We start from the raw sequence: 20291 nt of genomic DNA, 5'->3' as shown, positions 1-20291 counted from the left end.
GCAGGAAGTGAGGAAAAAAATTGTTTTATTTAAGACCATTTAGAAGCTAAAGCCTGCAGTACATACTTTACGTACGCTCACTTGCAAATCTTGTCATCTTGAATGTTCAGTGATTAGGCCACTGATATGCTTGTTTAAAAGACACGTAATCTTAAGTAATATGAAGTATATATAAACATATTATGTATTGTGAAATGTCACATATTTACAACATAGATGTGAAAAAGCCTCAGTCTATTTGTCCAGAAAAAGCATATAATTTTCCATCACAACATTCAATTGCTTCTTCAATGAGTGCATTCATTATCTTACCTCACAGACCATTGCATTCAATAATCACAGAAAAACTATCCCATGTAATTCTTTTATTTTTGTGTAGCCTCTCCAACCGTCATATAAATCATAAAATCCCTTCCGTGCAGAAGGAAAGCATTCAGCCCATTGAGCCTACACTGATAATTCCACCCAAACCCTATCCTCGTAACCCCACGAATTTACATTGCTAATCCAACTAACACTAAGAGGCAATTTAACACGGTCAATCAACCTGACCCATACATCTTCGGATATTAGGATGTATCTTACCATGTTTCTTGCACACCTCCACGAGTGCTTCCTCCCACTTCAATTCGTCTCCTGTAAGTTTCTCCATTTTCCCTCATTACACCGGTGTTCAATCTATATCCCCGGGACTTGAACATCTCCTTTTGTGTCTCAGAATTGGATACAATCCACATAATGCTAATGAACAGAGCACAATATAGCAATGTTTTTGCTAAACTGTGCTAAGTCTCACAGCAGCCTGGAAGGTAGGATGCTCCAAGTCCAGTTCCACAATAGGTACTATAGGAGCACAACAGCTGTGTAAAACAATTCCAGTGTTGTGCATTGGAAAAAAACTGACTTCTTACAACTGAAATTTTAAAGGGAATTTTGCTGTATAGTTTTACTTCCTAAAACGTACCATTGAATCCTGCCATAAAAAGAAGATTGTTCTTGTAGTCATAACTTTTGAAAACATTAAATTTACAGCTTCTTCCATTAAATACTTAGAGTATCAGCAACACTTCTATCCAAGGAACTCTTAATATGTCCCAATTCATGTAAATTTCCCAACTCTGAACGTTCAGTTTACTATGTGGACTTCAATTTCAAGGCTGTGGAATTAAAAGGACCTAAAATACTAAACTATGATTTTGTACAATTTTTAAATCATTGATTATAATTATTCTTATAAACCATATCTAAGTTATTAGTTTTATTCATAGTGCATCAAATGTATCCATTCAATTTGGCCATACAACTGTATTGCAAGTTATAGATTTAGTAAATCATATCTTCAATTACATTGCCATAAAATTATACCTAGATCAAGGCAGACACCGACAGAAAATAAAGGCTTCTGCGCGCTCTAAAAAAATGTACATGTTGATCCAGCATGTTTAATTTTCTTTTATATCAGCAGTACACAAACTGTATAAACTAAATGTTTCAGTTTACTGAAGTCTTGGAATCACTTCTTGTTCGAACATCTTTTGCTTCTTCTTCCAAATCATCCAAAAATCGTTCGGATGACACTGAATAAAATGTGTATCCATCTAGGAATATTGTTAAGCAAATATAAATAAATCTGAACACACAAAATCATAGAATAAATACAGTACAAGATGCCATTCAGCCCATTGAGCCTGCACTGACAACAATCCCACCCAGGCCCTATCCCTATCCCCGTAACCTCATGTGTTTAGCCGACTAATCTCCCTGACACTAAGGGGCAATTTAGCATAGCCAATCCACCTAACCTGCACAGTGATTTAAATTCTAAAGTTTGTAGCTGTAATTCAAATTTTAAAGTAGAAAAACCCACTGATGTTGCTGTGGTTAAATAAAAGTCATATACATGAACATTTAGTTATCAGTTATCTGAATATAACTTGTTGCACAAACTAAAGAAATAAAGATTTTTTAAAAAAGGTAAAAATAGCAGGTCTATTACTTTGAGGAAACAGATAAGTGTGCAGAGGTAACAGTTAAGGCAGTGACATACTTCTCCTGCCAGATGTGGGAGATCAGTGGGCTTCCTAGTGTCCCTGACGACTTTGCCTGTGGGAAGTGTGACTAGCTGCAGCTCCTCACAGACCGTGTGGTTCAGTTGAAGCATCAGCTGGACACACTGGAGCATACGTGGGTGGAGAGTGTGGTAGACAGTAGCTTCAGGGAGATGGTCACAGTACAAGTCCAGACAGTTAAATGGGTGACAGGCAGGCAGATAAGGCAGGAGTCTCCTGTGGTTATTCCCCTCTCAAACAGGTACACTGTTTTAGATACAGTTGGGGGAGTAACCTTTCAGGGGAAAATACCAGCAGAAGCCAGACCTGTGCTGCCACAACTAGTTCTGTTGTAGAGTAGGGTCATGCTAAGTCCAAGTGAGTGATAATAGTAGGAGACTCAACAGTCAGGGGCACAGACAGGTGTTTCTGTGGCTGCGAACGAGACTCTAGGATGGTGTGTTGCCTCCCTGGTGCCGGAGGCCTGGATGTCCCTGAGCAGGTACAGGGCGTCCTGAAACTGGAGGATAAATAGACAGATGTCATTGTCCGCCCTGGAACCAATGACGTAGGCAAAAAGGAGGGAAAAAGTCCTGCGACAACAATACAGAGGGTTAGGTAGGGAGCTAAGAAGCAGGACCTCTAAGGTAGTAATCTCAGGATTACACTCTGTGCCAGCTGCTAGTGAGGCTTGAAACAGGGAGATAGTAGTTGAACTCGTGGCTAAAGAGCTGGTATAGGAGACAGGAATGTATGAATCACTGGGATGTCTTTTGGGAAGGTGGGAGCTGTACAGGGACGAGTTGCACCTGAACTGGAAGGGCAGGAGGTTTGCTAGTGCTGTTTGGGAGGGCTTAAACTAGCGTGATTGGGGATTGGGAACCAGAACAGCAGGCCAATAAATGTAAGAACTGGGGAAAAAAGTGAGATTAAGATAAACAGCGCAGAGAAAGCACGGGCAGAGGGAAGCCGCAGGGCTCAGCTGGACTGGAGGTCTGGAGTGCAGATACTTCAATGCAAGAACAGGTAAGACAGGTGAACTAAGAGCCTAGATTACTGCATGAAATTATGATGTAATTGTAATTAGGGAGACATGGTCAAAGGATGGACAGGACTGGCAGCTTAACATTCCAGGATATCATTTTAGACGGAATAGAGGGGAAACAAAAGGGGTGGGGAGTTGCATTGCTGATTAGGGAGCACATCACAGCTGTGTTGAGGGAGGACACATTGAAGGGAACTTGTTGTGTGGCATTATAGGTGGAGCTCAGGAAAAGGAAGAATGAAATTACATTATTGGGTGTGTACTGTAGACCTCCCAACAGCCCACAAGAGACAGCAGTTGTGGAGGCAGATACCAAGGTGTGAAAAAAGCAGGGTCGTTACAGTGAGTGACTTTAGCTTCCTCCACACTGACTGGACTCCCTTACAGCCAGGGGCTCGGACGGAGAGCAATTTGTTAGATGTGTCCAGGAGGGCATTTTGATACAGTATGTTGACATTCCAACTGGGGAGGAAGCCAAACTAGACTTGGTATTGGGAAATGAGCTGGGCCAGGTGATCAATGTTTCAATGGGGGAGCAATTTGGGCTTAGCGACCATAATTCCATAAGATTTCAGGTAGTCATGGATAACGACAAGAGTGGCCCTCTGGTGAGGATGCTTAACTAGGCGAGGGCCAATTACATCTGAATTAGATAGGAACTGGAGAATGTTGATCAGGAGTGGCTATTTGAGGGCAAAGCCATGTCAGGCATCTGGGAGGCTTTTAAAGGCCAGTTGATTGAAGTGCAGGACAGGCATGTCTCCACAAAAATGAAGAATAGAAATGGCAGGATTTGCGAACTATGGATGACAAGGAAATTATAAACTTAGGCATATGGAAAAAGGAAGCATATAATAGGTCTAGGCATCCAAAAACCGACAAAACCCCAGTGGAGTATAGTGAAAGTAAGAAGGAACTTAAACGTGGAATTAGGAGGGCTAAAAAATGGCATGAAATGTCTTTAGTAAACAGAGTCAAGGAGAATCCTAAGGCTTTCTAACCATACATTAGCAGCAAGAGGGTAGCAAGAGAAAGCATAGGCCTGCTGAAGGACAATGGGGGGTCAAGTTATGCACAGAGCCACTGGAAGCGAGTGAGATCTTTAATGGTAATTTGTATCAGTATTCGCCAAGGAGAAGGACATGATGGATTTGAGGTCAGGGATAGATGTGTGAATGTTCTAGAGAATGTCAATATATTGAAGGAGGAAGTGTTGGGTAATATAAATTGCATTAAGGTAAACAAGTCCCCGGGGCAGGATGGGATCTATCCCAGGTTATCGTGGGAAGCAAAGGAAGAAATAGCTGGGGCATTAACAGATATCTTTACATCCTCTTTGCCCACAGGCGAGGTTTCAGAGGACTGGAAAATAGCCAATGTGTTCACTGGTTTAAGAAAGGAAGCAGGGATAAGCCAGGAAACCTAGACTATAAGCCCGACATCAATGGTGGGGAAGCTTTTGGACAGATACTGAGGAACAGGATATATACACATTTGGAAAAAAAATGGCCTGATTAGTGACAGACAGTATGGTTTTCTACAGAGAAATTCATGTCTCACCAATTTGATTGAGTTTTTTGAAGAGGTGACAAGATAATAAAGGGAAGGGCTGTGGATGTAGTTTATTTGAACTTTAGTAAGGCAATTGACAAGGTCCCACATCTAGACAAATGCAAGATGATGCATTTTGGAGGATCAAATTTATGTGTAAATTATATTGTAAATGGCAGAACCCTTAGGAACAATCACATACAGAAGGATCTGGGTGTGCAGTTCCCTAAGAGTGGCAACACAGGTGGCCAAGGTGATCAAGAAAGCCTTCATCAGCCTGGGCATTGAGTACAAGAGTTGCAGTTATATAAAACCTTGGTTAGGCCACATTTGGAGAACTGCGTACAGTTCTGGTCACCACCCTACCAGAAAAAGGACATGGAAGTTTCGGAGAGAGTGCAAAAAATGTTCACCAGGTTGTTGCTTGGTCTCGAGGGTGTTGACTATGAGGAGAGGTTTATAAACAATCCTAGTTTATTCAGGGGCATTGGGAGGGTGGAAATTATGAAAGGCATAGGGAGCATGGATAATCAGAGGCCTTTTCCTCAAGCAGAAAAGTCAATTACAAGGGGGCACAGGTTCAAGGTGACAGGGGGGAAAATTTAAGGGAGATGTGTAGGGGAGGTTTTTCACGCACAGAGTGCTGGGTGCCTGGAACACGCTGCCAGAGGTGGTGGTGGAAGCAGGGAATTAGCAACATTTAAGACGCATCTGGATGGGTACATGAATAGGGAGAAGATAGAGGGATACAAACTAACTGAGGTCAGAAGGTTTTTTTTTGTTTAATTAGGCATCATGATCAGCACAAACTTGGAGGGCTGAAGAGCCCGTTCCTGTGCTGCACTTTTGTTTGTTCTTTGATAATTAAAATCTCATATGTCTGGTATCAACTTTTTGACTCTGTTTTCTCTTCATGTTTCACATAAAGCACAGCTTTATCAAACTGTTGAAAGTTTGTGTGTCTGAACATAATCCATTTAAGGTTTTACCATTTATTGTGCAATTCTGTTATTCTTTCTTTCAAAATAATCCCAGATTCTCTATCTCATTCTTGTCCCATCATTTTTTGAGATCTGACCCACTACAGTGGTGGCATCAGCAAACTTGAAAATCGAGTTGGAGGGAAATTTGGCCACACAATCATAGGTGTATAAGGACTATAGTAGGGGGCTGAGAACACAGCCTTGTGAGGCACTGGTGTTGAGGATGATTGCAGAGGAGATATTGTTGCCTGTTTTTCCTGATTGTGGTCTGTTAGTTAGAAAGTTCAGGATCCAGTTGCAGAGGGAGGTGCCAAGGCCCAGGCCTTGGAGTTTGGAGATGGGTTTTGTGGGAATAGTGTTGAAGGCTGAATTAAAGTCAATAAATAGGAATCTGACATTGGTATCCTTGTTATCGAGGTGTTCCATGGTTGAGTGCAGGGCCAGGGAGATGGTATCTGCTGTGGACCTGATGAATTAGTGCAATAACAATAATTTCTCCCTCAATGTCAACGAAACAAAGGAGATTGTCATCAACTTCAGGAAGCGTAAAGAAGAACATGCCTTTGTCTACATCAATGAGGACGAAGTAGAAAGGGTCGAGAGCTTCAAGTTTTTAGGTATCCAGATCACCAACAACTTTTCCTGGTGCCCCCATGCCAATACTAAAGTTTAAAAAGCACACCAACGCGTCTACTTTTCAGAAAACTAAGGAAATTTGGCATATCAGCTCCGACTCTCACCAATTTTTACAGATGCACCATAGAAAACATTCTTTCTGGTTGTATCCCAGCTTGGTATGGCTCTTGCTCTGCCCAAGACCGCAAGGAACTACAAAAGATCATGAGTGTAGCCCAATCCATCACGCAAACCAGCCTCCTATCCATTGACTGTGTCTACATTTCCTGCTGCCATGGCAAAGCAGCCAGCATAATTAGGGACCCCACGCACCCCGGACATTCTCTCTTCCACTTTCTTCCGTCAGGAAAAAGATACAAAAGTTTGAGGTCACATCCCAACTGCCTCAAGAACAGCCTTTTCTCTGCTGCTGTCAGGGTCTTGAATGGACCTACCTTGCATTAAATTGATCTTTTTCTACACCCTAGGTATGACTGCAACACTACATTCTGCACTCTCTCATTTCCTTCTCTATGAACTGTATGTTTTGTCTGTATAGTGCGCAAGAAATAATACTTTTCGCTGTATGCTAATACATGTGACAATAATAAATCAAATCAAATTAAATAATGTCTTATATTTTTCTGCATTAAATGTCAGCTAACATCTACCTACCCAATATAGTAACTGGCATATAAATTGTACGGTCGTCTTCAGTTAAACATGCTTTTATTCTTATTATCTGCAATTTCAGACATTGTGCACTTATACCTCAGGCCAGATCATAAACATGTAAATAAAAACTAATTTAATATATACACATAGACAAAAATGCAAGAATGGTCCTAACAATGACTGCCAGCAGACACCAGTTATCACCCTTTCAATCCACAAAAGGTTTCAGTAAGCACTGCTCTACCTTCCCTTCCATACGTAACTTCCCATCTATGTTACTACATTTTTCTAAAGTGCAATTTAATTTTAGCAATGTTTCTTTGATGTAGCAACTTAAACACTTTGAATAATTCAAGAAGGCATCAACCATATTTCATTAATACATGCTATTATGCTATTTACAAATTCATCTTTAATTAACACATCTTTCAATAGGGAGGGAGGGGTGGGTGGGTGAAGGGATAGAGAGACCATGGGGCTGGTGCAGGGGACAGGGGGCAGAGGCCATGGGGCCTGGTGGGATTGCAGAGATCACGGGGCCTGGATGGAGAAAGAGAGGCTGCCCTGAGGCTTGGTCAAGGGGTGAAGGAGGCCTGGGCCTGGAGGTTGAGCCTCAGTGGGCATCAGGCTATCCCCTCTATCCTCACCTAAGAACATATGAACATAAGAAACAGGAGCAGGAGAAGGCCATCTAGCCCTTCAAGCCTGCCCCGCCATTCAATAAGATCATGGCTGACCTGAAGTGGCTCAGTTCCACTTTCCCGCCTTCTCCCCATAACCCTTAATCCCCTTGCCTATCAAAAACCTATCTATCCACGACTTAAATATATTTAGCGAGGAAGCCTCCACCACTTCAAACGGGCAGAGAATTCCAGAGATTCACCACCCTTTGAGTGAAGAAGTTCCTCCTCAACTCCGTTCTAAACTGCCCCCCCCCCCTTTATCTTGAGGCTGTGCCCTCTAGTCCTACTGTCCTTTCTGAGCAGGAAGAGCCTCTCCACCTCTAACCTATCCATCCCATTCATCACCTTGTGCGTCTCAATGAGATCTCCCCTCATCCTTCTAAACTCTAACGAGTAGAAGCCTAGTTTATTCAACCTCTCCTCATAGCTCAACCCCCTCAACTCCGGTATCAGCCTAGTAAACCTCCTCTGCACTCGCTCCAAGGCCAAAATATCCTTGCGTAAGTGCGGCGACCAAAACTGCACACAGTACTCCAGCTGCGGCCTCACCAGTGCCCTGTACAGTTGCAGCAAGACTTCCCTACTTTTATATTCAATCCCCCTCGCTATGAAGGCCAGCATCCCATTCGCCTTCCTGACCACCTGCTGCACCTGCAGGCTGGGTTTTTGCGACTCATGCACAAGGACCCCAAGGTCCCTCTGCGCCATAGCATGCTGCAGTTTTTCGCCATGTAAGTAGTAGTCCTTCCTACCATTATTCCTGCCAAAGTGGACAACTTCACATTTGCCAACATTAAATTCCATTTGCCAGTTCCTGGCCCATTCGCCCAGCCTATCTAGATCCCTCTGCAGACTTTCCACACCCTCCGCACAATTTGCCGTTCCACCAATCTTGGTGTCATCAGCAAATTTCGACACCATACACTCGGTTCCCTCCTCCAGATCATCTATATAAATGGTAAATAGCTGAGGCCCCAGCACCGATCCCTGGGGCACTCCACTAGTCACCAACCGCCAATCCGAATAGCACCCATTGACCCCCACTCTCTGCCTCCTATTTGACAGCCAATCCCCTATCCACGCTAACACCCTACCCCCAACTCCATGTCCCCTAACCTTCCGTAACAACCTCTTGTGCGGCACCTTATCAAACGCCTTCTGAAAATCAAGAAACACCACATCCACCGGTTCTCCTCTATCCACCGCACTAGACACATCCTCATAGAATTCCAATAAATTCGTCAGACACGACTTCCCCTTAACGAAACCGTGATGCGTCTTCTCCATCAAACAATTCTCCTCAAGATGCCTCGCTATTTTCTCCTTGATTACGGATTCAAGCATTTTACCTACAACAGACGTTAAACTAACCGGCCTATAATTCCCTGCCTTTTGCCTGCCACCCTTCTTAAACAACGGCGTAACATTAGCCGTTTTCCAATCTTCCGGCACTTCCCGGAATCCAGCGAGGTTTGGAAAATAATCATCAAGGCATCCACTATCACCTCCGCCATTTCTTTCAGAACCCTTGGGTGCATTCCATCCGGTCCTGGGAACTTGTCCAGTCAGTCCCTCTAGTCTGTCTAGCACTGCCTCTCTAGTAAGAATAATGTCATTCAGGCCCTCCACTCCTACCATCTTTCCATCGCTAACACCCGGCAAACTATTCATGTCCTCCTCCGTGAAGACCGAAGCAAAAAAGTTATTCAAGGCTTCAGCCACTTCCTCATCCCCCACCACTAAGTCCCCCCTCTCATCCTCTAAGGGTCCAACATTCACCCTTTCCAGCCTCTTCCTTTTTACATATTTATAAAAACTCTTACTATCCTTTTTTATATTTAGCGCTAGCCCAGCTTCATAGTTCATCCTTCATCAACTTCTTCGTCATTCTTTGTTGACATTTAAACTTCTCCCAATCCTCTTCTCGCCCACTACTCTTAGCCACTCTAAACGCATGCGTTTTTAATTTAATACTCTCCTTTACCTCCTTCGTTATCCACGGCTGATTATCTCTCCTCCTACGATCCTTTTTAACCATCGGAATAAATTTCTGCTGAGCACCGAGAAAGATCTCCTTAAAGATCCTCCACTGTTCCTCAGCAGACCTACCTTCCAATGTGCTCCCCCAATCAACATTCGCCAATTCCTCTCTCATCCTATCGTACTCCCCTCTGTTCAAACAAAGGACACAGGTCCGAGAACCCACTTTCTCCTCCTCCATCTGCATCAGAAACTCCACCATACAATGATCACTCTTCCCAAGAGGATCCTTCAGCACAAGGTCCCTAATTCTACCTGCCTCATTACATAACACCAGATCCAAGATAGCTCGCTCCCTCGTCGGCTCCAACACACACTGTTCAAGGAAACTATCCCGGCAGCATTCCAAGAACTCTTCCTCAAGCCCACCGCGTCCAACATGGGTCGACCAACCAATATGTAGATTGAAATCCCCCATAATTATCGCCGTTCCATTCCTGCACGCCACATTTATTTGCGCGTTAATAGCCCGCCCCACCTCCAGATCATTATTTGGGGGCCTATAGAAGATAAGAACATAAGAAATAGGAGCAGGAGTAGGCCATCTGGCCCTTTGAGCCTGCCCCGCCATTCAATAAGATCATGGCTGATCTGTCATGGCTCAGTTCCACATTCCCACCCTCTCCCCATAACCCTTAATCCCCTCTCTTATCAAAAACCCATCAACCCGCGTCTTAAAAATATTTAGCGAGGCAGCCTCCACCACCTCAACGGGCAGAGAATTCCAGAGATTCACCACCCTTTGAGTGAAGAAGTTCCTCCTCAACTCCGTTCTAAACCACGCCCCCCCCCCCCCCCCCCCCCTTATCTTGAGGCTGTGCCCCCTAGTCCTACTGTCCTTTCTGAGCGGGAAGAGCCTCTCCACCTCTAGCCTATCCATCCCATTCATCATCTTATACGTCTCAATGAGATCTCCCCTCATTCTTCTAAACTCTAACGAGTACAAGCCTAGTTTATTCAGCCTCTCCTCATAGCTCAACCCCCTCAACTCCAGCATCAGCCTAGTAAACCTCCTCTGCACTCCCTCCAAGGCCAAAATATCCCTGCGTAAGTACGGCGCCCAAAACTGCACACAGTACTCCAGCTGCGGTCTCACCAATGCCCTATACAGCCGCAGCAAGACCTCCCTACTTTTATATTCAATCCCCCTCGCTATGAAGGCCAGCATCCCATTTGCCTTCCTGACCACCTGCTGTACCTGCAAGCTGGGTTTTTGCGACTCATGCACAAGGACCCCAAGGTCCCTCTGCACTGTCGCCTGCTGCAGTTTTTCTCCACGTAAGTAATAATCCTTCCTACCATTATTCCTACCAAAGTGGACCACCTCGCACTTGCCAACATTAAATTCCATTTGCCAGTTCCTGGCCCTTTCGCCCAGCCTATCTAGATCCTTCTGCAGACTCCCACCAGCATCTTCCTCCCTTTGCTGTTCCTAATCTCCACCCACAACGATTCCACATTCTGCTCATTGGCTCCTATATCTTCCCTTACTACCACCCTGATGCTATCCTTAATCAACAGAGCTACGCCCCCCACTTTTTCCTCCCGTCTATCCTTCCTAAACGCTTGATACCCCTGTACATTCAGCTCCCAGTCCCTGTCACCTTGCAGCCACATCTCTGTAATGGCCACCAGATCATATCCATTTGTGCTGATCTGCGCCACCAGCTCATTCACTTTATTCCGAATGCTTCGTGCATTCAGTTAAAGTGCCTTCATCCCAGCCTTCACCTGTACTCTATTTAAAGGAACGCCACCAACCTTACTCACGCCCCCTACTCCCTTTATTATTGGGACATCCTTGGCCTCTTCCCATACCTGTACCCTCTCACCCTCCCCCCCCCAATTAGTTTAAAGCCCTATCTACAGTCCTATTTACACAATTCGCCAGGACTCTGGTCCCAGCACGGTTCAGACCAACACCATCCCACCTGAACAGGTCCCACCTACCCCAATACTGATGCCAATGCCCCATAAATCCAAACCCATTCCTCCCACACCAATCCCTGAGCCACCCATTCACCTCTTTAATCTCATCAACCTTATGCCCGTCTGCACACGGTTCAGGTAGTAATCCAGAGATAACCATCTTGTCGGTTCTACTTTTTAATTCCATTCCCAGCTTTTCATACTCCCTCCCCAGATCCTCAGTTTGCATTTTGCCTATGTCGTTGGCACCCACGTGTACCACAACGACCAGATTCTCACCCTCCCATTCCAGGTTCCTCTGCAGCCCAGATATAACATCCTGGACCCGAGCACCAGGCAGACAACACACCCTTCTGTGCTCTTTGTCATTGTGACAAAGGACAGTGTCAATACCCTTAACCACACTATCCCCAATTACCACTACATTCCTTTTCACCTTCTCTTTGTCAATGTTCTGTGTCTGCATCACTGTACCGTGTGCAGTTTGCTCACCTACCTCACAGCCCTCGTTCTTGTCCACACTCGAAGCAAAAACCTCAAACCTGTTATGCAGATTGAGAGGCTGAGGCATTTGGTCCCCACCCTCCTTCCTCCTCTCAGCAGCCCCCTCCTGTTCCTGACCCTTAGAGTAAGCCAGTCTTGGGGGGTGGGGGGGTGGAATCCAGGAGGAATCACTCACCTCTCTTCCCTCTAATTGAAAAAGTGTCCTCCATCTTATTTTTTCCCAGAGTTGATCATTTTGATCAAGAATGTTCACCGCCTCCCCGTTCCTGCTGTATTCATACTGCCACAGAGCAATTTGTGCTTCGGGCCAATACTATTCAGCATACTCTGTGCATTGACTTACATCTAATTCAAATTCCCCTCTTTCAAACAATCTTGTTCCTTGTAATGCCCCCCCCAACCCTTTTCTATTCCCTTTACCATTTTTCTTTACTTGTTTTTCTTGTATTTTTCCTTCATGTCAAATTAGTTTAATCGTTTTCTCCAGAGCACTTGTTATTCTGCTCATAAAAATCTTAGTTCGTTCCACGTTCGGGTGAAGCCCTGCCATCCTGTTCAGCTTCCAGCAGTGTTCCTAATGCCCCGATGGTTACCACTTCAGTTACATATGTACCTCTCCCTTACCATTTCCGTACTGATTAATGTATGGCATCGGGTGAAATGCAAAGATTCTGAATTTTCAGTGAAGTTAGGAAAAAACAGAAATGGCTAGAACACTCTGCGACAAAAAGCAGTAGATAATAGATCAATTAACCATATAAGATCTGAAATCAATAGTTTGTACGCTTAGTATATTAAGCAATATGGGTGGATTCTGCAACTACTTGTATGGTTAGCTCTTGGCATCAAATTGCCATACAATTCGTCCACCGCACAATTTGACCTCAAATGATCGCACGAACTAGCCTGTTGATCAACAGCAAAGCACAGTACCTATAATGATGTCTAATAATTGTCTGAAATCATATTTTTATCTTCACCAAAGCATTGAACACGTTAGAAGGATACAGATGCCCAAAACGATTGCCCCGATAGCCAAGCCTGTAAACGCGTTCCTTCCGCGCCGTTTCTGAAGATTTTTTTGCCACTGAGCTAGCTCTACTTTCCGCATGAACTCAATCTGTTCCTTGGTCAGATTATCCCTCTTCGGGTCCACACGTTTGGCAAACTCCGAACCTCCTTGAGAATTCATTTCCGCCATTTCTTCCAAATCGCTGGCCAGATCCTGCGTGACTACGGAAAGCTGAACAGGACAAATCAAAAGAGCAATGCGATTTCTTCTCAAATTAGATAAACAGAGTATTCAGGCATTAAATAAGCCCAGACATAGGGAAATCATATGTCTTAATTTCAGTAAGGACGGAATAAAATATCGCCAAACTTAATCATTTTGGAAAAAGAATGCTTTGTAAAATAAAATGCTTGGCCAAATAAGTTTTTTTTAAGATGGAAAGAGAGACACAGAAATCTGGGGAGGGATAGCATTATTGCCAAAGGTGGTGTGATGAAAATGAGGGATGTTCAGGAAAATAGCAGGACTGTGGAAATCTTCGAGAGTTTCAGGGAATGGAGGAGGTCGCAGAGATAGAGAGCAGCGAGGTCTTGGATGGATTTGAAAATGAGAATAATTTTTAAATTCGCTGAATGTGAAGTAGGTTTCCTCCTGGGACTTCGATTAAGAAAAGTGCAGATGATGTGCAGATTCAGCCTGACAGAATATGATCAGAAACACTCTGAATGGCTCCAGAATATGGATATTGGAAAGGGCCAATTGAAGAAAAACTATTTCATCAAAGCGTGTGTGTATATACTGTGAAAGTAATGAATGGCAATGATTAAAATCAATAATATTAACAAGGGATTTCTAATATCATGGATTCATATGCAAAAGCTTTTTGGCTTTCTTTTAAGACTTTCCTGAAACAAATCTCTTCAGACCAAGCTTTTCGTCACTCCTAATATATATCCTTTTTTGGATTATTATTCCACAGAGCATCTGGGAATATTTTTCTCTTATACTAATGAATTTAATTCATGAGGCTGTTGAAGTTTCCTGTGATCTTTAACCACCTGGTGGCAGTAAAGGATGCAAAACATGGAAGTTATTCTTGTTGAGTGGCATGTGTACTTGAGTCTCATTTCACAATGTAGAAAAAAAGCAGACATGAAACAAGCATAGCCTCTGTGAGTAAAAACAATTCCTACCTCCTTTCATAAAAATGTCTACCATTCGCCATTCAGGATAATAACAGAAAATACTGGAAATACTTAGCAAAGCTGGCAGCACCAGTGGAGGGACAAACAGACTTTGTCTTTCAGGATGACACCCTATTGTCTAGACTGCCCTTCAGGTTTGTTCAAATGCTAGATAAAACTTGCTGTAGGCTAACTCCACAGTACAGCTAGACCCTTGGTTCTGATGGAAGATTCCAGGCAGTAGGTGGCACAGTGATTAGCACTGCTGCCTCACAGCGCCAGGAACCTGGGTTCAGTTTTGACCTCGGGTGACAAGTGTGTTTTCACATTCTCCCGTCTGTGTGGGTTTCCTCCAGGTGTTCCAGTTTGCTCCACAGTCCAAAGATGTGCGGGTTAGGTTGATTGGCCATGCAAAATTACCCCTTAGTGTCAGGGGGATTAGGAGAGTAAATATGTGATGTTACGGGGATAGGAGCTGGTTGGGATTGTTGTTGATGCAGGATCAATGGGCCGAATGACCTTCTGCACAGTAAGGATTCTATGATCCATTGCAACAGGTCTATTTCACATTTCTGCCATCTTTGCAGTATGTTCTATTGACAATCAATCTGTCTTGTAAACTGAGATCCACTAAAAATTTGAAAATGTCAAATTAATTTTGCAACCAAGAAAGATAACAGATATACTGAATGTGAAGTAATTTCCTCCTTTTTAAAGCAATATTTTCACAGAATCTCTACAGTGCAGAAGGAGGCTGCTCAGCCTATCAAGTCTGCACCAACTCTCTAACAGCATCCCACCCTATAACCCTACAGATTTACTCCACTAATCTCTCTAACCTATACATCTTGGGACATTAAGGGGCAATTTAGCATGGCCAATCCATCTAACTTGCACATATTTGGACTCTAGGAGGAAACCCACATTGACATCTGGAGAGGGTGGAATTGAACCTAGGTCCCTGGCGCTGTGAAGCAGCAGTGCTAAACCCTGTGTCACCCATTATGCTGGTGCTGTGCTTATTTTGAAAAGTACAAATGTCAAAAAATACTAGTTGCTCTCAAAGATTGCAACTTTGTCACTTTTTGGTGAGAATTCAGCCAGCCATTAAATGTTCTTATCAATGTCCCCTTCAATCCCCACTTTAAAATCTAGTTTGTGGGAACCAACATAATTATTTGTTAATGGGATGTGGGTATCATTGGCTAGGACAATGGTATTGCTTGTCCCTAATTGCTTTGTTACATTCCCAGTTGGCGTTATAATTGGATGATAAAACCCCAGAATGGAACCCCTAAAAGGGCCTCCAATTGCTAAACAATGTCCACATACTTCTGTCGCTTATTTACTTTTCATGTCATAGCCCTCATGAAGCATAACAAAATCAGTTGGAATGAAATCAACTCCCACACATACAAACACCATTGTCCAGCATGAAATCTAATTTTAGGTTTTACCTTACAGGTACAGTATTATTAAATTAAATCTACTTAAAGCTAAACCATATTTCCAATGTTTACCAATACAAATATAAATCATTTAAAACTACTTTGTTCTTCCAACACTCTTGATGAGATGGTAACCTATGGAACTTCACACTTGTTGGTGTCAAGAATTAAACGTATACTGAAATTGTACTGGCCCTCACTATTTGGATTTTTATAAAGCTACTTTTCAGGCAGAGACTAGAGGTGAAATTTGGCAGATTGTCTGTTCTGATGAGAAAACTAGCATGGAACTCTCCATTTGATTTGATTTGATTTATTATTGTCACATGTATTAACATACGGTGAAAACTATTGTTTCTTATGCGCTATACAGACAAAACATACTATTCGTAGAGAAGGAAACAAGTGAGTGCAGAAGATAGTATTATAGTCATAACTAGGGTAAGATCAGCAGCAGGGAAGAAGCTGTTCTTGAGTCCATTGGTACGTGATCTCAGAATTTTGTATCTTATCCCCGACGGAAGAAGGTGGAAGAGAGAATGTTTGGGGTGGGTGGGGTCCTTAATTATGCTAGCTGCTTTGCTGAGGCAATGGGAAGTGTAGACAAAGTCAATGGATGGTAGGTTGGATTGCATGATGGATTGGGCTGCATTCATGATCTTTTGTAGGTCCTTTTGGTCTTGGGCAGAGCAGGAGCCATACCAAGCTGTGATACAACCAGAAAGAATGCTCTCTATGGTGCTATCTGTAAACGTTGGTGAGAATCGGAGCTGACATGCCAAATTCCTTTAGTCTTCTGAGAAAGTAGAGGTGTTGGTGGGCTTTCTTAACTATAGTGTCAGCATGGGGGGACCAGGACAGGTTGTTGGTGACCTAGACACCTAAAAACTTGAAGCTCTCAACCCTTTCTACTTCATTCCCATTCCCTTTACGCTTCCTGAAGTCAATGACAATCTCCCTCATTTTGTTGACATTGAGGAACAGAGTATTGTTGCTGCACCAATTCACCAGATTCCCTATCTCATTCCTGTACTCTGCCTCATCATTGTTTGAGATCCGACCCACTATGGTGTTGTCGTCAACAAATTTGAAAATTGAACTGGAGGGCAATTTGGCCACACTAGGTAGATGCCAGTGTTGTAGCTGTACTGGAAAAACTTGACTAGAAGCATAGCTAGTTCTGGAGCACAAATCTTCCTTACTATTTCCAGAATATTGTCAGGATCCATAGCTTTTGCAGTATTCAGTGCCTGCCACCATTTCTTCATATTATGTGGAGTGAATCAAATTGTGATGCTGGAGACCGCAAGACGGGGGGAGGGCGGGGGCCAGATTATTCACCTGGCACTTCTGGGTGAAGACAGTTGCAAATACTTCAGCTTTGTCTTTTGCACTGATGCACTTGGCTTTGAGGAAGAGGATATTTGTGGAGTCTCCTCCTCCTGTTAATTGTCCACCACCATTCACAACTGGATGTGCAGGACTGCAGAACTCAGATCCAATCCATTGGTTGTGAGATCACTTCGTCCTGTTTATAGAATCATAAAACCTTTAAAATGCAGAAGGAGGCCATTCAGCCCATTGAGTCTGCATTGACAACAATTCCATTCAGGCCCTATCCCCTTAACCCCACACATTTATCTTGCTCATTTCGCTGACACTAAGGGATAACTTAGCATGGCCAATCAATCTAACTCTCACATCTTTGGACAATGGAAGGAAACCGGTGCACCCAGGGGAAACCCATACAGACACAGGAAGAACATACAAACTCCACACAGTCATCCAAGGCCAGAATTGAACCTGGGCCCCTGGTGCTGTGAGTTAGCAATGTTAACCACTGTGCCACAATGCTGCTTTTACCACTTGCTGCACTGCCATGTAAGCAGCCCTGTGTTGTTTCATCTGGCACGGTCTCTTGTGCTCGTTATTGAACCAGGTTACTACCCCAGCTTGTTGGTAATGATAGGGAGTTATTTATGGCTGGCCCTCAGGTTACAGATTGTGGATGTTTACAGTCTTGCTGCTGGTGAATGGCCTCCAGCGTCTCATGGATGCTGAGGGGGATTAATACCCATACTAATAATTATGGAGGAAGATAAATCATATTAATAATTGTGTCCAGTGAAAGATTTAACAGAGACAAATCACAAAAGCTTATAAAATGTTTAACTGCAAAATGGTAAGCAGCTAGTTCCAGACACCTGACCTTCAGTGGTAAGGAAATTACTGGAGATGATTCTTTGAGACAGGATTTACTCCCATTTGGAAATAAGTGGATATATTAGTGAAAGGCAACATGGTTTTGTGAAGGGGAGGTTGTGTCTCACTAACTTGATTGAGCTTTTTGAGGAAGTGAGGAAGATGATTGATGAGGGTAGGGCAGTGGATGTTGTCTACATGGACTTCAGTAAGGCCTTTGACAAGGTCTGTCATGGAAGACTGACACAGAAAGTGAAGTCGCACAGGATCAGAGGTGAGCTGGCAAGATGGATACAGAACTGGCTTGGTCATAGTAGATAGAGGGTAGCATTGAAAGAATGTGTTTCTGAATGGAATGGTGTTCCTCAGCGATCAGTGCTGGACATTTGCTGGTTGTAATATATATAGAAGAATTGGAGGAAAATGTTGGTTAACAAGGTGGACTGCAACACCTGTAGGTGGAATTGGGTGTTAATCAATGAGATACAGATAAACAGTACACAGACAGTACAAACAAGCATCATATCTAATAAACTCGTGTCTCTCACCTGTCATTGAAGATCCCCAGTAGCTCCAACATTAGCGACAAGGTGAGCCTTGAAATTTGTTGGGCGAATGATTGGAATCTCTTTATTCCCAGGAAGGACATGAGGCTGTTGTTCTTTTCCAGCCACTTCCCCCGGGCGCCAACAACAAATCCAAAGAATTGGGGATTCAGGCATCCAGTAAGTTTTTCAATCTCGGGTCCGAGGTGCTGGTATTTTAGGCACTTTTCTTGATTAGTAAGCTTGCAGGCGACACAAAGGTTGGTGGAATTGTGGATAGTGATGAGGACCATTGGAGGATAAAGCAGGATATAGATCAGTTGGAGACTCTGGCAGAGGGATGGCGGATGGGAGTTTTATCTGGACAAATGTGAAGTAATGCATTTTGGAAAGTCTAATACAGATGGAAAATATACAGTAAATGGCAGAAACCCTTTAAAGTATTGATAGGCAGAGGGATCTGGGTGTACAGATACACAGGTCACTGAAAGTAGCAGCGCAAGTGGAGAAGGTATTAAGAAGGCATACAGCGTGCTTGCTTTCATCGGCTGGGACATTGAATTTAAAAATTGGCAAGTCATGTTGCAAGTTTATAGAACCTTAAATAGGCCACACTTGGAATATAAGTGTTCAACTCTAGTCACCACATACCAGAGGGATGTGGAAGCTTTCTATGAAGATTGGAGAAACTTGTTTTTTTCTCACTGGAGTGACAGAGGTTGAGAGGTGACCTGACAGAAGTCTACAAAAATATGAGGGGCATGGACAGCATAGATAGTCATAAGCTTTTTCCCAGGGTGGAAGAGTCAATTACTAGGTGACATAGGTATAAGGCGCGAGGCGCAAGGTTTAAAGGATATGTACAAGGCAAGTTTTTTACTCAGAGGATGGTGGGTGCCTGGAACTTGCTGCCGGGGGAGATCGTGGAAGCGGATTCAATAGTGACTTTCAAGGGGCATCCGGAGAAATACATGAATAGAATGGGAATAGAGTAATATGGGAAGAATAGGAGACTTTAGTTCAGATGGGCAGCATGGTTGCTGGAGGCTTGGAGGGCCAAAGGGCCTGCTCCAGTACTGTAATTTTCTTTGTTCTTCAGATAACGAAGAGAGAAAGATACTCTGCTGGGAGAAGGCCTTTAAGTCATGCATTGGACAAGAGACTGATCCATGTTCTAATAACTAGAGACAGTTGGAATGTCTAAAGATAGGGGAAACATTACTCAACTGAGACAAGCAAAAACCTTACGTCAATACTTCAGCAAATGACTGGTGATAGTTAACTGACTTCTCTGTTGTCAAATTCCACCTTGTTCATGGACAATGCTGTTTTGCAAACTATGTCAAAAGTTAGTGTTTAGCAACTTAAGACACAAATCTGTCCTGAAATGCTTTCTTGACATTCTACAAAATTACAATATACGGTCAGCATTTTTAAATCCACGATAAACTCTCCAATGTTCTAATTGGGAAACTCATTTCTTGTTCCATATCAATAGCTTTCTGCAATCTCCAATGGTTTGGGATTGTAGTGCTGCTCAAGCTTGCACAAAATATTTGACATTGGTATGTCCTTTGGCTTAGCGGATGCAAACAAATTCTTGAGCATTGTGGGCCTGCTTCCATCAAAAATATCATTCTTTTTCTTTCCCAATGGCCTGATTAGCAGCCTGATTATCAGACTGTTTGAGTATTATAGCAGTGTAAAACATCTTGAGCCACTCCGCCTACTCGGTCACAGCTGTACTCTCCCAGCCACCCAATAAAATCTGTTGATGCAGCCATCTTCAAATGCCATCCATGCACATGTACAAACAGCTTTTTAAAA

The 20291-nt window shown here is 43.3% G+C and overlaps 1 protein-coding gene across 1 annotated transcript; it reads right to left on the bottom strand.

Moving 5' to 3' along the window:
• Window positions 1–8: 8 nt before the first annotated feature.
• coa3a (cytochrome C oxidase assembly factor 3a) lies at window positions 9–13311 on the bottom strand. The gene is made up of 2 exons (XM_080213830.1): window positions 13082–13311; window positions 9–1598 (listed from the first exon to the last, which is right to left on the bottom strand). The coding sequence occupies exons 1-2, from the start codon at window positions 13272–13274 to the stop codon at window positions 1492–1494; spliced, it is 300 nt and encodes a 99-aa protein (XP_080069956.1). The 5' UTR covers window positions 13275–13311; the 3' UTR covers window positions 9–1491.
• Between the last annotated feature and the right edge of the window lie 6980 nt (window positions 13312–20291).

Source organism: Carcharhinus amblyrhynchos, chromosome 27 (genome assembly GCF_965287045.1).
Source record: "Carcharhinus amblyrhynchos chromosome 27, sCarAmb.v2.hapA, whole genome shotgun sequence".
Taxonomy (NCBI): domain Eukaryota; kingdom Metazoa; phylum Chordata; class Chondrichthyes; order Carcharhiniformes; family Carcharhinidae; genus Carcharhinus; species Carcharhinus amblyrhynchos.
Note: the sequence above shows the minus strand (reverse complement) of the source record. Positions and strands in the feature narration are given on the sequence as shown.